The following is a 12414-nucleotide window of genomic DNA, read 5'->3' on the forward strand; positions in this document are numbered from 1 at the left end:
GGCACCAGTTGACACTAAGTTAGACTAACCAGGCACCAGTCAACACTAAGTTACACTAACCAGGCACCAGTCAACGCTAAGTTACACTAACCAGGCACCAGTCGACACTAAGTTACACTAACTACGTACCAGTCGACACTAAGTTACACTAACCAGGCACCAGTGGACACTAAGTTACACCAACTAGGTACCAGTCAACGCTAAGTTACACCAACCAGACACCAGTGGACACTAAGTTACACTAACCAGGCACCAGTCAACGCTAAGTTACACCAACCAGGCACCAGTGGACACTAAGTTACACCAACCAGGCACCAGTCAACGCTAAGTTACACCAACCAGGCACCAGTGGACACTAAGTTACACTAACCAGGCACCAGTCAACACTAAATTACACTAACCAGGCACCAGTCAACACTAAGTTAGACTAACCAGGCACCAGTCAACACTAAGTTACACTAACCGGGCACCAGTGGACACTAAGTCACACCAACCAGGCACCAGTCAACACTAAGTTACACTAACCGGGCACCAGTGGACACTAAGTTACACTAACCAGGCACCAGTCGACACTAAGTCACACCAACCAGGCACCAGTCAACGCTAAGTTTCATTTTAAGGCAGAGTGCGCCAACAGCCCCCCATTAGGATTCATCGCACCCCCCCGCCCCCCCGCCCCACAGCGGTTGTAACGGGCATCGTGCTCGTGCGGGCGATGCGGGGGCCGCAGGTTCAACTCCGTCTGCCCGGTCAGCCGCTCACCTCTTCAAGCGCCCCGCGGACCACACCACGACTCAGGAGCTAAGCGCGGAGGTTTGATCCCCGAGAGCGCGCCGTGGGTGAGCGACCGCCGTGGAGAGAGTACGAGGTAGGGCAGGCGATGCGACTTCTTCACACATCTCGGAATCTTCTTTCATTCATGCTGGAGGAATCCGATGAGCTACGAGCCTCTTTTTCACAGATGCCCAGGAGACGTTTGTCCCTCCGCATAACTACAACAAAAAATGTTTCCTGCACAGCTCCCACGGCCCCCAAGGCCCCGTGGCTCCACGGCCCCGTGGCACGGGCATCACTTCAGCAACAATGATTCAGTGCAAGGAAGCCCTGGACCGGTTTTGACACTCGGCTGTCCCATCACCGTTGGCAGTTCCCCACGCGCAGCAGACTTACGGGCTGATTGCAAGCGCTGTTTGGTGGGCAGGGTGGCAACATCCGCTGTTGTGCTGTACCATGTCCTCACGTCTACAGTACCTGCCCCGTGTGTGTGTGTGCGTGCTATTGCTACAGCCACACGAGCGCACACACGTGCGTACGCGTAGAGCTGCTGTTGAACGCACGGCACTGGGACGCTCGGTGTGGCCGGCCAGTCGCAGGCTATTCACGCGGACTGCAAACGTCGGGCGCCGTGTGCAGGCTGTGCATGCGGACTATGTACGGACCCGCTACGTGTGCAGCACGTGCTTTGTATACGCGGGCTACGGCGGGGGCGCGCTGTGCGTGGCGTGGCGCCGGCGCTGTGCGTGTGTGTGTGTGCTGCGTGCCCCTGGGGTACAGCGCGTGCGAAAGCAGCGCGCGACGACGGCTGTGCGACTCACGGCGCCGGCGGGGCTGTGCGTGAGGGCGGTGGGCTCCATGCAGGCGGGGAGGCCCGGCATCCCCCTCAGGGCCTCTCACGTGGGCGCGCGCGACCCCTCTGACCCCTCTCACCGGTCGGCTCGTCGCGGCGCGCGGCCGTCCACCACCTCATCCGAGCCTCGCTCCTGCGCGCAGACACACGACAGACAAAGGTTCCCCGTGTAGCCTTCGCTAGACCGTAGATTCCAACGAAAAATAGGCGAACAATGATTCCTCCTTCGCGTCTTTGTCTCTCCGCATCTAATATTTTTTTTGTAAAACGCAATCCAAACTATGGACCGTATTGTAAACTGACAGAGACTCGTAGAGATGCGTAGACTCATAGACATACATAAAGAATCAGCGACACATGTGTATGTATGTACAGTAAAACCTTGGATTGCGAGTAACTTGGTCTGCGAGTGTTTTGCAAGACGAGCAAACAAAAATATTAATTTGATAAACGAGCGAGGTCTTGCAATACGAGTCGTGCGTATACACGCTTTGTCTGCCGAGCGTCACGTGATCACAACTGATATACGAGTCCTTTGATATACGAGTGCTTTGGATTATAAACACGTTTCCGGAACGAATTATGTTCGCAATCCAAGGTTTGACTGTATTTTTAAATTCTTTAGCACCGTACGTAACCAACCGTGCTCAACGTAGAGACCCGCAGGGTCACAAAGAGATACAGAGAGACGCACAGACGTACATAGAGACCCACAGAGACCCAAATAGACACACAGAGATACACAGAGGCACGTGGACACCGATAGAGACACGCAGATATGCTTTAAAGACAAGCCACAGATGTGTCGTTGTGGCCACGCAACCCAAACTATTGACCGCACAGTAAACCCTTCCTAGGGGAGAAGGAAGAGCAAAACGGGACGAACTCTAAATCCCGAAGTCCTCTCGTCGTGGCCAGCAGACTTTAACGTTGCTATTTAGCTCACCGAACATACCGCTGCTGCCATCACGCCTAAGTATGAATGAATTACACGTGTGCCCCATCAGTCTCATGGGAAATGCATAACTTCAGCAGCATTCGTTCGATGTAATCGAGCATTGCTTTTCTTTGCTGTGAAGAAGGGCCATTGCCCAAAACGTCGCCTTTTGTACGTATTTTTCATCACAAGGCCTCACCCAGTATTATTGACGGATAAGTTCAATTTGTAATTTTGTGCGTCAATTGCGCTTTGTGCACCACTGACAACGCAGGCTACAGCCGCGGCAGAAGCAGAAACACGGCCCAAATAATTTGGGCCAATCCAAGAAAAAAAAAGTCTCGACACCCTTTGGACATTCGGTGTCTCTGTAGCAATCAGGCTCTGTGTGAACCGTTGCTGCTCAACTGCCCGATATACAGGAGGTGCTTCAAAAGAATGTTAACACTTTACACGGGACTATCGATTTTTTTAATTGAAAAAAAACCGGATAATAATAACAACACTGTAACGTGATAGCTTTAAAAAGTCAAAAGAGCCTCCCACTTGTTCGGCATCGTTGTCAACGCGTGCCTGGAATCTTGTCCAGGCGGCCTCCAGAGGCCCGGAGGCACCACATTTTATCGTGGTATTGCTGCAAATTCTCGGAAGTGTTAACATTTTTTTGAAACACCCTGCATTATAAAGGCAAAGTGACGTTTGCGAGCGCCTATGAAGACCGGCCTTCGAGGACGAGGGGGTGGTGTGGCCAGCAACGCGGTCAGGCCACCTCTGTGTGCCCCCCGTGCTGATGCCTACACGGGCACACATGTAAGGCCGAGACTAACCTAGCGAATGCCATGAGCAGTTGAGACACCGCTTGGCCCACTCACGTTAGCTGTGTGCCGGGTAGTGGTAGATCGGGTCGCTTCCAGGGCCACGCGCGTACGCCTTCGTCCCCCCGGTCTCGGTACGTACGCACGGCGGCCGACTTTTTGCGAACGGGTTTCAGATAAATATGCCACTGATGTTAGCCGTGCCGTGGCCTGGACTCGAAAGTGGACCGAGCGGCCTCACGGGCGCGCAGGGGGGGTGGCGGCGGGGGGGGTGACACGGGACGCAGGCTGTGTGTGCGCATGCCATTCGTGAACCCGTCTACAAGCAGCCTGCTCACATTCCGGTCGGGAATTCCATCACCGCACGAACCTGCCCACAACCGCGCGCCACACCGGGTTTTCAATGCTCAGGAATAATTTCCGCATATTCCCAAAATTCCTGGGAAAAACTCTCCACCTCCCACCCCCCAAACCTCCTCTTCCTGAGAGCATTGGGGGTGGGTTGAGGGATGGAGGCAGGAAACGATTTAACTGAATTCAGTCTCGGAAGGCTGAGGTTGAATTGAAGCGATGTACGTCACGGCCACCTCTTTCCCCCCCCCCCTCTCCGCCACCCCACCAATTATTTCCTGAAGAAGGGATGTGACCTGAAACGTCGCGCCAGGCCCCGGGGCCTCCCATAGGGTCGACTCAGCCTCAAATGAGTACCTCATGCGATGTGTAAAACATTGCCACGAGGGAGACAAAGGCGGCCGGGCGTGGTGCTGGCCTGCAGATCCCCTCGTGTGCTGTGGCAGCCTTCATAGGTGCTACTCGATAACAGCACTTGGCCCAAAAAGTCTGTGAAGGCTATATGGGGGATCCTTGCCGGTTTCTTTAGTATTTTTGGTTTACGTGAGTAAGTGTACGATTGATTGTGTGCGTGTAAGTGTATGATTGTGTGTATGTAAGTGTATGAGTGTGTGTATGTGTGTATGTATGCATGTAAGTGTGTATACGTGTGTAAGTGTATGATGTGTATGTAAGGGGCCGTCCATAAATGACGTCACGCGATTTTGGAAGATTTTTGACCCCCCCCCCCCCTTCGTCACACGGCGTCACAAAAAGTCAGACCCTCCCTAAAATATGACGTCACAAAGCTCTGCCCCCCCCCCCAAAACCATATTTCCATTTTGAAAATAAAACATGCTTCAAATCGCTTTAAACTATTGTCATTGTAGTGCGTATTTAATGTGGCGTTGCACTCTGATGTTGTAGGAAAAAAAACATTTATTAAAAAGTCTATTTATTTAAGTAGAACGTGTTGTCTATATTTATTTAAAGTTGCGCATTTTGATGTGACGTCACATTTCTCACCCCCTCCCCCCCCCCCGTCGTCACACATCGTCACAAATGTCTGACACCCCCCCCCCTAGGTGCGTGACGTCATTTATGGCCGGCCCCTAAGTGTATCATGTGTGTATGTAAGTGTATGATTGTGTGTATGTTATCATGCAAGTGTGTATTCGTGTGTAAGTGTATGATGTGTGTATGTAAGTGAATAATTGTGTGTATGTGTGTATGTATGTAAATGTGTACACGTGTGTAAGTGTATGATTATGTGTATGTAAGTGTATGATGTGTGTATGTATGTGTGCATGTAAATGTGTATACGTGTGTATGTGTATGATGTGTGTATGTAAGTGTACGATGTGTATATGTAAGTGTATGATTGTGTGTATGTATGCATGTAAGTGTGTACACGTGTGTAAGTGTATGATGGGTGTATGCAAGTGTATGATTGTGTGTATGTAAGTGTATGAGTGTGTGTATGTAAGTGTATGTTGTGTGTATGTAAGTGTATGATTGTGTGTATGTAAGTGTATGATTGTGTGTATGTAAGTGTATGATGTGTGTATGTAAGTGTATGATTGTGTGTTTGTAAGTTTATGATTGTGTGTATGTAAGTGTATGATGTGTGTATGTAAGTGTATGATTGTGTGTATGTAAGTGTATTATTTTGTGTATGTAAGTGTATGATGTGTGTATGTAAGTGTATGATTGTGTGTATGTAAGTGCATGATTGTGTGTATGTAAGTGTATGATGTGTGTATGTAAGTGTATGATTGTGTGTATGTAAGTGTATGATTGTGTGTATGTAAGTGTATGATATGTGTATGTAAGTGTATGATGTGTGTATGTAAGTGTATGATTGTGTGTAAGTGTATGATGTGTGTATGTAAGTGTATGATGTGTGTATGTAAGTGTATGATTGTGCGTATGTAAGTGTATGATTGTGTGTATGTAAGTGTATGATTGTGTGTATGTAAGTGTATGATTGTGTGTATGTAAGTGTATGATGTGTGTATGTAAGTGTATGATTGTGTGTTTGTAAGTTTATGATTGTGTGTATGTAAGCGTATGATTTTGTGTATGTAAGTGTATGATGTGTGTATGTAAGTGTATGATGTGTGTATGTAAGTGTATGATTGTGTGTATGTAAGTGTATGATGTGTGTATGTAAGTGTATGATGTGTGTATGTAAGTGTATGATTGTGTATGTAAGTGTATGATGTGTGTATGTAAGTGAATTATGTGTGTATGTAAGTGTATGATTGTGTGTATGTAAGTGGATGATGTGTGTATGTAAGTGTATGATGTGTGTATGTAAGTGTATGATGTGTGTATGTAAGTGTATGATGTGTGTATGTAAGTGTATGATTGTGTGTATGTAAGTGTATGATGTGTGTATGTAAGTGTATGATTGTGTGTATGTAAGTGTATGATGTGTGTATGTAAGTGTATGATGTGTGTATGTAAGTGTATGATTGTGTGTATGTAAGTGTATGATGTGTGTATGTAAGTGTATGATTGTGTGTATGTAAGTGTATGATTGTGTGTATGTAAGTGTATGATATGTGTATGTAAGTGTATGATGTGTGTATGTAAGTGTATGATTGTGTGTAAGTGTATGATGTGTGTATGTAAGTGTATGATGTGTGTATGTAAGTGTATGATTGTGTGTATGTAAGTGTATGATGTGTGTATGTAAGTGTATGATTGTGTGTTTGTAAGTTTATGATTGTGTGTATGTAAGCGTATGATTTGGTGTATGTAAGTGTATGATGTGTGTATGTAAGTGTATGATGTGTGTATGTAAGTGTATGATTGTGTGTATGTAAGTGTATGATGTGTGTATGTAAGTGTATGATGTGTGTATGTAAGTGTATGATTGTGTATGTAAGTGTATGATGTGTGTATGTAAGTGAATTATGTGTGTATGTAAGTGTATGATTGTGTGTATGTAAGTGGATGATGTGTGTATGTAAGTGTATGATGTGTGTATGTAAGTGTATGATGTGTGTATGTAAGTGTATGATGTGTGTATGTAAGTGTATGATTGTGTGTATGTAAGTGTATGATGTGTGTATGTAAGTGTATGATTGTGTGTATGTAAGTGTATGATGTGTGTATGTAAGTGTATGATGTGTGTATGTAAGTGTATGATTGTGTGTGTGTAAGTGTATGATGTGTGTATGTAAGTGTATGATGTGCGCGCGCTGCCTAGACCGGTCCAGGGTCCTGGCTCTCCATCCTCCTCCCGTGGGTTGCCATGGTGACCCTTCGCACCTGTTCCTGCCGAATGGCATCCCGCAATGTGTGTGGAGGGAGGGGGAAGGGGATGGAGACGTGGGGATAGGGGGGTGAGGGGGTGGTGCGAGCTGAACTTCTCCCTCCCACTCTCCCCCACCACCCCCACCACCACCACTCCAAGCCAAACCCAGAGACCCCTCCTCTCTCCACTTGGGTGTGTGTTGTTGTGAGTTGGACCAACGGTAATGGGAGAGTGGGAGGGTTGCGTGGTTCCTGGGATCGTTAAGGGAGACAGGAGGCAAGGGGGATATGTGTGTGTAGTGGGGGTGATAGGGGTGTGTGTGTAGTGAGGGTGGTAGGTGTGTGTGTAGTGGGGGTGATAGGGGTGTGTGTGTGTAGTGGGGGTGATAGGGGTGTGTGTGTAGTGGGGGTGGTAGGTGTGTGTGTATAGTGGGGGTGATAGGGGTGTGTGTGTGTAGTGGGGGTGATAGGGGTGTGTGTGTGTAGTAGATGTGTCTGTGTGTAGTGGGGGTGATAGGGGTCTGTGTGTGGGTTTAGTAGGTGTGTGTGTGTAGTGGGGGTGGTAGGTCTGTGTGTAGTGAGGGTGATAGGTGTGTGTGTGTGTAGTGGGGGTGATAGGGGTGTGTGTGTAGTGGGGGTGGTAGGTGTGTGTGTATAGTGGGGGTGATAGGGGTGTGTGTGTGTAGTGGGGGTGATAGGGGTGTGTGTGTGTAGTAGATGTGTCTGTGTGTAGTGGGGGTGATAGGGGTGTGTGTGTGGGTGTAGATGTGTCTGTTTGTAGTGGGGGTGTTAGGTGTGTGTGTGTGTAGTGGGGGTGTTAGGTGTGTGTGTGTAGTGGGGGTGATAGGGGTGTGTGTGTGGGTGTAGTAGATGTGTCTGTGTGTAGTGGGTGTGTTAGGTGTGTGTGTGTAGTGGGGATGTTAGGTGTGTGTGTAGTGGGCGTGATAGGGGTGTGTGTGTGGGTGTAGTAGATGTGTCTGTGTGAAGTGGGGGTGGTAGGGGTGGGTGTGTAGTGGGGGTGTTAGGTGTGTGTGTGTAGTGGGGGTGATAGGGGTGTGTATGTGGGTGTAGTAGATGTGTCTGTGTGTAGTGAGGGTGGTAGGGGTGTGTGTGGGTGTAGTAGGTGTATCTGTGCATAGTGGGGGTGGTAGGTGTGTGTGTGTAGTGGGTGTGGTAGGTGTGTGTGTGGGTGTAGTAGATGTGTCTGTGTGTAGTGGGGGTGGTAGGGGTGTGTGTGGGTGTAGTAGATGTCTATGTGTAGTGGGGTGGTAGGTGTGTGTGTGTGTAGTGGGGGTGGTAGGGCTGTGTGTGGGTGTAGTAGGTGTGTCTATGTGTAGTGGGGGTGGTAGGGGTGGGGGTGGGTGTAGTAGATGTGTCTGTGTGTGTAGTAGGTGTGTGTGTAGTAGGTGTGTCTGTGTGTGTGGGTGTAGTAGGTGTGTGTGTGTAGTAGGTGTGTGTGTAGTAGGTGTGTCTGTGTGTAGTGGGGGTGGTAGGTGTGTGTGTGTGTGTGGTTACCTATGGGGGTGTGTTTGTGTGCCGTGCCACAAATTTAATAGGTGGTCGATAACAGTGCTTGACCAAATAGCCTGGGGTAGACTACACAGGGTATCTTTGTCGTTGTCTCTTTTGCTCCTGCATGAATGTGGTGGGTTGGTATTGGTTAGTACATGTGGGTGTGTGTGAGTGCATGGTGGTTGTATCTGTATCTGTGTGAAGATGATTGTGTGTGCATTAGTGTGTGTACACGTGTGTGGTATATTATGGGGAGCGGTAGTGTAGCGGTTAGCGCGCTGCGCTATGAAACCGGTGACCCGGGTTCGATTCCCGCTCACGGCCAACACCAGTGACGATTATCTGAACCGGTCCTGGGCCTCCCCTAGGTCGACTCAGCCTCAAATAAGTACCTGGTGCGGCGTTTAAATATCGCCACTAGGGAGACAAAGGCGGCCGGGCGTGGTGCTGGCCACCCACCCCATCGTGTACCGTTCCGGCCTTCATAGGTGCTCGCTAACAGCACTTACCCTACAATCTGTTCAGGCTATACGGGGGATCTTTGTCTTTATACACGTGTGTGGTATATTATGGGGAGCCTTGTTGCATGCTATATGGCAGGGTTCAATAACAAAGAAATATTAAGAAGTCTATATGGGGGACCTTTGTGTGAGTAGGAGTTGGCTGTATAAGCGCATGCATAGGCCTATGTGTACAAATCACGGTGTTCGTGTGCACAAGGTGCACCTAGCCTGGCACAAACGCCGTGGTGACTTCAACGCCACTTAGTGTGTCAAGAATACTCGAACCCCGTGCAATTTATGTCGCGAGAGAGAGTTTGTGTGAGAGAGGGAAGAGACGAAGAGAGAGTGTATGAGAGAGTTTGTGAGAGAGGAGAGTGAAAGAAGAGACAAGAGAGAGAGAGAGAGACAGGGAGAGTCGGGGATTGACAGGGAGAGACAGGGAGCGATTGGAACAGAGTGCGAGAGAGAAGAGACAAAGAGATTCTGGAAGAGAGAGTGTGTGGAGTGGGGTTCAGAATGACCATGTTCGCTCTCTGTAGTCTAAACCCTAACCAACCGAGGGAAGTCTATTCATAGCCCGCAGACAATTTGCACTCACAGACTCACGCTCTCTCAACGACGGAGACTCCGTCAAAATTATGTCACGAACGCGATATGCGGGTACCGTCGGTACAGCGAGTACCCAAACGAGTACCACTATCGATCATTCGCTACTCCTCCTCCCTCCAATCCTCATGCCGGCGCTAGCCAATCTCATTGGCACCGTCACATTGCGCGAGGTTGATATGCATGTGAATCAGAGACGAAAAAAAGACACGTGTCTACGACAACGGTGCTTGTGCCAGGCTGGGTGCACCTTGAGGTTGCCATGGGTTGACTGAGATGACTGGCAGACGGACCACCTGTGCTCCTCACCGTGTTTGCTCATACATACATACAGACATACGTACATAGATGCAAGTAAGAACGCAAACTTGCACAAGCTTATATACACTGACAAAGATCCACCCCCTGTATGGTGGGGTGGTCAGCACCACGCCCGGCCTCATTTGTCTCCCCCGTGGCGATGTTTACACACCACACCAGGTACTCATTTGAGGCTGAGTCGACCTAGGGGAGGCCCAAGACCGGATTTTGACAGTGGGAATCGAACCGGGGTCCCTAGGGTTCATAGCGCTGTGCGCTAATCGATATGCTACCGCTCCCCAACCGACCCGCATATGTGCACACACATGAACACACACAAAGACAAATGTCCCCCGTATAGCCTGAACAGACTGTTGGGGCAAGTGCTGCAAGCGAGAACGTATACGAAGGCCGGCACGGCACACGAGTGGGTGGATGGGTGGCCAACACCACGCCCGGCCGCCTTTGTCTCCCCAGTGGCGATGTTTACACACCACACCAGGTACTCATTTGTGGCTGAGTCGCACAGACACACACACATACAGACGACAGGCACACGCGAAACACACGTACACACACACATTCACACACATTCACACACAACTTACATCCACCTACAAAACAACGGTGCCACTTCTCACCAATTACCCCCCACTCCACCACCTACCCATCTCGTGTGTGCCGCATGTCACGTAATAGGCGCTCGCTAACTAGAGAAGCCCTTGGTCTCTGCCACGTTTTGGCCGGCTGCTGTCATGCCTGCCTCTGTGCTGACGCGAGCGGATGAAGTCAGTCGCAGTTCACAAGCGCGATGCCACAAACAGCAGGCACTTTTCCAAGCTGCACCCACAGAGCGGAACTTTTTCCTAAACCGCACCTGAAAGAGGCAACGCCACGTTTCAAAGCTGCACAAAAATAGTGGCAATTTTCAAAGCTGCATCCCAAGAGTGGCACTTTTCAGAGCTACATCTAAAGAGTGGCACTTATCAAAGCTGCACCATCATTTTTTTCCAAATTGCACAAAGTGGCACTTTTCCAGGCTGCACTAAAACAAGGCGGCACTTTTCAAAGCTGCATCCAAAAGAGTGGCAATTTCCAAAGCTGCATCCAAAAGAGTGGCACTAATAAAAGCTGCATCCCAAGAGTGGCACTTTTCAGAGCTACATCTAAAGAGTGGCACTTATCAAAGCTGCACCATCATTTTTTTTCCAAATTGCACAAAGTGGCACTTTTCCAGGCTGCACTAAAACAAGGCGGCACTTTTCAAAGCTGCACCAAAAGAGTGGCACTTTTCAAAGCTGCATCCCAAGAGTGGCACTTTTCAGAGCTACATCTAAAGAGTGGCACTTATCAAAGCTGCATCATCATTTTTTTCCAAATTGCACACAGTGGCACTTTTCCAGGCTGCACAAAAACAACAACACTTTTTACAAGCTGCACACAAAAAGGAGCATTTAGACAGGCTCGCACAAACATCGCCCACAAAACCGAAATCATCAGCAATACATCCGATCCCGTCAGATCTTGGAAGCTTGGCAGGGTTGCGCATGGCTATTGCATGGATGTAGCGAGCACCTTGCGTTGTCAATGTTGTCATAGTGCTCGCAGTGGGGGAGGAGAGCAAAGTCCATCAACGCTCAAGAGGACGACCGCTGCGGAGGAGTGATGAAATCACCTCGTGTAGAGCATTATATATAGATCGCTGTATCGATCGTAAGACAGCGAGAGGCGGACTGCAGCTTGGGGAGGCGCTAGTCCAGCAGTGGATAAGGTCGTGGTTGATGAAGATGATCATGAGAGGCATCTTGGTCAAGGGATGGGTGAGCTGGAAGAGGGCGTGGTTGCCGTTTATATTTTAACCAATCAGCGCTTAGGGGGTGTGGCTAACGGCCCGTGCTTTTCCGAACTTCAACAGGGGTCAAACCACAACGCCAATGTGCCAGTAACATTTTATAATTAAACAACTTTTAATACAAATATATATTTTTTAAAGTACTGTTTGATCACTCAAGGGGTTGTCTATTAATCAATAGCTATTAATAGGTTACCGGCTCGTATGCCCATTTATAAAACGTTTATCAGGATTTGCCCAAAACGTCGCTTATTATAATATATTTCTTATTTTTCATGCCACAGTGTCGTTGACGAACGCATTGAGTATTGCCCCCCCCCCCCCAGTTAACTCGACTTGTGCACCACTGTGAACGCAGCAGCAAGCAGCAACCACAATAATACGCTCGACCTTTTTGGGTGCACTTTGAAAAATGTTCTTCACTGCGAGTCAGCGACGACAATGGGCAGTGGCATAAACCCATCGCTGCTATTACTCAAGGCAGGCGGGACATGGTGGGGGGGGGGGGGACTAAGTGTTCGTGGTGTCGTGAGGGGAGGGGTCACCGGGGAGGGGGGGGGGTCAGGCTGTTCGAGGTGTTGGGGTCGTGCTTACAAACAATAGGTGCCGATGTGAGAGTGCGTGTGGCTATGTACGGGGGGGGGAGCGGTAGTGTAGCGGTTAGAGCG

At 49.0% G+C, this 12414-nt stretch overlaps 1 protein-coding gene across 1 annotated transcript in view; it reads right to left on the reverse strand.

Annotated features, from left to right (window-relative positions):
• The window catches only part of LOC116943472 (uncharacterized), a 115577-nt gene that overhangs the window by 49815 nt on the left and 53348 nt on the right, over positions 1–12414 (reverse strand). The window contains exon 2 of the mRNA XM_032956271.2: positions 1596–1760. Coding sequence (XP_032812162.1) covers positions 1596–1655 — 60 coding nt within the window. The 5' untranslated portion in view covers positions 1656–1760. The remainder of the gene's footprint in view (positions 1–1595; positions 1761–12414) is intronic.

The sequence above is a fragment of the Petromyzon marinus genome, chromosome 18, assembly GCF_048934315.1.
Source record: "Petromyzon marinus isolate PM22_M1 ecotype Great Lakes invasive population chromosome 18, UKy_Petmar_22M1.pri1.0, whole genome shotgun sequence".
NCBI lineage: Eukaryota > Metazoa > Chordata > Hyperoartia > Petromyzontiformes > Petromyzontidae > Petromyzon > Petromyzon marinus.